The sequence below is a fragment of the Empidonax traillii genome, unplaced genomic scaffold (genome assembly GCF_003031625.1).
Source record: "Empidonax traillii isolate 1590-97213 ecotype Southwest subspecies unplaced genomic scaffold, ASM303162v1 scaffold15:size5535645, whole genome shotgun sequence".
In the NCBI taxonomy this organism is placed as follows: Eukaryota; Metazoa; Chordata; class Aves; order Passeriformes; family Tyrannidae; genus Empidonax; species Empidonax traillii.
The window spans coordinates 2183612-2187722 of NW_020955208.1; the positions used below are offsets into that span (position 1 = coordinate 2183612).

A 4111-nucleotide genomic window follows, 5' to 3' on the forward strand; every position below is an offset into this window, starting at 1 on the left:
GCACCTGCCGGGCGGCAGCATCCCTTCCGCGGGTGCGGGCCGTGGGAGCCCTCGGGCGAGGCGGGTTTCCAGGCAGGGTGTCCCGGGCTCGGTGACGCGTCGGTGACGTGAGCGCCTGGAGAAGGGGAGCGAGGATCCCCAAATTCACATGACCCCTCAAAGGGGCCGAGGGTTCGGTCCTGGCGGAGTGAGGGTTGCCTGTCGGTGAGACCGCTGCAGGTTTGCAGCTCAGGGCCCAGACTCGGGGATGGGCAGCCCTCGAGGGGAGAAAGGGACCCTCCGCGGAACCCTGGCCGGTCGCATCCCGCAGGAATGGGCTCTGCGAGCCTCCAGCACCGCGGGGCATCAGGAGCGGGAAGGGGCTTTACCCAGCGCCGACCCCCTCTCCTGCAGCAATCGACTCCAGACGAAGCCGGGGGCAACCGAGCGGCAGGGGAATGGGCAGCGCCTTTCCTCGAAAGCATCCCGGGCGGGGAACACGCTCCCCGGGGACCGGGCTGGGCCGGGCAGCCCCTCTCCGTGCCCCGAGGGGGCTGCAGCGGGCGCCACGTGATGCTGGGGCGGCCGTATAAAGGCCTGGGGAGCCCTGGCAGCAGGCGCAGTGTGGGAGCGTTTCCACCGTGTCCCAGCTCGGGAGGGGTGGGGAGGGGGGAGCCGCCTTCCCCACTTCTGCCCTCCCCCCTCCCTCTTCCCCTGCCCCTCCCTCCCCCCTCCCCCTCCCTCCCCCCCCTCCCAACTAGGCACGGAGCCGCCGCAAAACCCACTTTTTTTTTTTTTTCCTTTATTTCTTTCTTTTTTTTTTTCCCCCTCTTTCTCTCCTTTATTATCATTATCACCATTATTTATTATCGCTGCTCCCAAGCTCCCTGCCCAGCCCACGGGCGCCCCGTTCCCCCCGCCCCCCGCCCCGCGCCCCCTCCGCCGCCCCTCCCTCCGCAGCCACCACCCCGCAGCCACCACCGCGGCCCCGCCAGCAGCGGCGCGGCGAGCGGGGCGCGGAGCGGAGCGGCGGCGCCGGGGCGCGGAGTCCCAGCGGCGGCCGCAGCCCTCCGGCACGGCCCCGGGCCCATCCCGGGAGCCGCCGCTAGGTGGGGGGGGGAGCCCGGCCCCGGCCGCCCCGGCCGCACAACAATGACTTTGGGCAGCAGCGGCGGCGGCGGCTGCGGGATCATGTCCGAGCGCTCCCCGGAGGAAGAGCCGCTCTCCGAGGTGGAGGACGCGGATATCGACGTGGTGGGCCCGCCCCAGGATGGGGGCAAGTACAGCGAGGAGGAGGACGACGACGAGGACGAGGAGGAGGAGGAGGACGAGGAGGACGGCGGCGATCCGCTGGGGCTGGCGCTGCCGCGGAGAGGGGCCGCCAAGGCGCGCATGGGGGGCTCCCCGGAGCGTCTGTCCCCCGCCGGCGGCTCCGAGCCCGCCTGCGCCCGCGGCGCCGCGCCCGGGGACAAGGCGCCCGCGGGCGGCGGCGGCGGCGGCGGCGCGGGGGGAAAGAACCCGCTGGTGAAGCCGCCCTACTCCTACATCGCCCTCATCACCATGGCCATCCTACAGAGCCCCAAGAAGCGGCTGACGCTGAGCGAGATCTGCGAGTTCATCAGCGGGCGCTTTCCATACTACCGGGAGAAGTTCCCCGCCTGGCAGAACAGCATCCGCCACAACCTCTCCCTCAACGACTGCTTCGTCAAGATCCCCCGGGAGCCCGGCAACCCGGGCAAGGGCAACTACTGGACGCTGGACCCCGAGTCCGCCGACATGTTCGACAACGGGAGCTTCCTGCGCCGGAGGAAGCGCTTCAAGAGGCAGCAGCAGCTGCACCCGCCGCACCCCGAGCTGCTGCTGCGGGCCGGGGCCGCCGACCCCGCCGCCTTCCTGCCCGGCTTCGCCTACGGACCCTACGGCTACAACTACGGCCTGCAGCTCCAGGGCTACCCCCACCACCACCACCACCACCCCGGCGGCGGAGGCGGCGGCGCCGCGGGCGCCTTCCCTTTCCCGGCGCCCCACTGCCCGTTACCGGCTCCGCCGCCTCCCGCCGCCGCCTCCGTCTTCTCCGCCGCCTCGGGGCTGCCCTCCTTCCTGGGCGGCGAGCTGAACTGCAGGAAGTCCTTCTACCACCCTCAGCTGAGCCCCACCGCCCTGCCCGCCGCCCTCCTCCAGACCCTCAAGCCGGACCCCTCGCCCGCCGGCGGCGGCGGCGGCGGCGGCACCAACCACCCCTCCCGGCCCTCTTTTTCCATAGACAACATCATCGGGGGGGCCGTGCCCCCGCCGCCCAGCACCAACCCCAGCGCTGCGCCCGCCGCGCCCTACCCCGCCGGCCAGGCGGGCCCCCCGGCACAGGTCCTGGCCGTGCTCAGCCCCGCCTTGGCCCCGGCACAGCCCCAGGTCAGCCTGGCACACGAGCCGCTCCTCCAACCGGCCCAGAACTTTTCCAGTAAAATCACAACCCTCAGCAGCTGTCATTTTTAAAGTGTGCGGGGGACTGGGGAAGGGGAAGGGAGGGGGGGGAGAGTCGCGAAGCAAACGGCCCCTTTCCAGCTCTCCCCCCCCCCCCCCCCCCCCCCCCCCCCCCCCCCCCCCCCCCCCCCCCCCCCCCCCCCCCCCCCCCCCCCCCCCCCCCCCCCCCCCCCCGATCTCCTTCTGTTGTGTTTTAAGGTAGGAATTTTTTTTTTTTTTAATTTTTACTTTACTTCCAGGCTCAGTGGCATCCAGATCTGTTTGCCTCTCTTTCCTCGGGGGAAAAAAACCCCAAACTAATAAATCGGGAGGGCGGGAGGAGGGAAAGAATAACACGATTTGGTCCCACAAACGCCAAAGCATATTTATAAAGTGGCCGTAACATAAGCTGGGACCTGGGCTGGTTGAACACTCAACGGCTTGCGAAGAGTGAAGGGGGGGCATGTTAAGAACGAAATGGTCTTAGAGTGGGAAACGTTTCCTTTGAGAGGTGCGGGTTTTGCGCGGGGGTCCCCCAAATCACCTGGGAAAGCGGCCAGGGGAGTTGCTGATGCCCCTGGTCGCAGAGAACCCGTTTTTGTTCTTGCAAGTCTCCCTCCCGGGTGGTTTTGCCATGTATGTCTGTCTCTCCCCTGCTCTCAAAGAAAATGTTTCAATGGTTCGATCTTATTTTTAGTTTCTTTGAAGCTTCGGGTTTGGTTTTAAAAGGCACTGTTTAAGGTTACTTTATTTTTAAGAAGAAGAAAAGTCGGTGAAACTCAGGACCGTGGTTTATTTTTTTGCCTTTTTTTTTTTTTGTCTTTTTCTTTTTTTCCTCCCCCAGTGAGACAGTCAAATGCACGTTTAACAGACAATCCGATCCGTCAGGAAGTTTGGAAAATTCCCATACTACTTTTTTTTTTATCCCAGTTTTCCCACCCCCTCCGTGCGTGGGTTTTTTGGTGTATTGGTAATTATTTGTATATAGATTATTCGGGAGCTAATGAGCGGAGTCCAGTTAACTCTTCACTGGTTGTGCATCCGTCATATCTATTTTATTGAGAGAATCTGTGAATAATTTGATGTGGAAAAGGCAACAGAATTTTGTCCACCGTTGGTGTAAATTAATAAATGTTTGTGACCTGGTTAAAAAAAAAAAAAAAAAGTAACAATAATCCAAATCGTTCTTTGCGATGTCCTTTGTCACGCTGAGAGCCGAGAGTCCCGCTCGGGCCTCGGGGAAGCGAGTGGCTCGGGCCGGCGACACTCGGGTGCTCGGCAGGGGCTGAGCGGCCCCTCCGCGGCCGGGGCTGCTCCGCGCTGCCTCCCTGCCCTCCCCTGCGGGCTGCCCGCTGTGGGTCCTCGGGCCTGCAAGGGAAAGGATCCCCGGATATATATTTTATTTTTCGTTAATTTTATTTTTTTTTTCTTCATTTCTCTGATTTTGGTGACTGCCAGCAAAAAAAAAAAAAAAAAAGAAAAAAGAAAAAGAAAAAGAAAAAAAGACAACCCAAAACCCTGCGTGTTTCCAGGGGGAAAGAGGTGGGGGCCGGGAGAAAGGTTGTCCCTTATTCTTCCCCCCCCCTCCCTCCTCCCCACCGCTCCCCTCCGCCGCCCCTCCACCTCCTTTTATTTTGTTTGGAAAAGTTGACACATGAGAAAATAAGTTGGA

At 63.0% G+C, this 4111-nt stretch overlaps 1 protein-coding gene across 1 annotated transcript; it reads left to right on the plus strand.

Moving 5' to 3' along the window:
* The first annotated feature begins 1080 nt into the window (after nucleotides 1-1080).
* Nucleotides 1081-2512, plus strand: FOXD2 (forkhead box D2). Its single transcript, XM_027894898.1, is given in 3 exon segments — nucleotides 1081-1927; nucleotides 1930-1973; nucleotides 1975-2512. Coding segments are annotated over 3 exon segments (1338 nt in total). The 5' UTR covers nucleotides 1081-1131; the 3' UTR covers nucleotides 2473-2512.
* Nucleotides 2513-4111: the final 1599 nt, after the last annotated feature.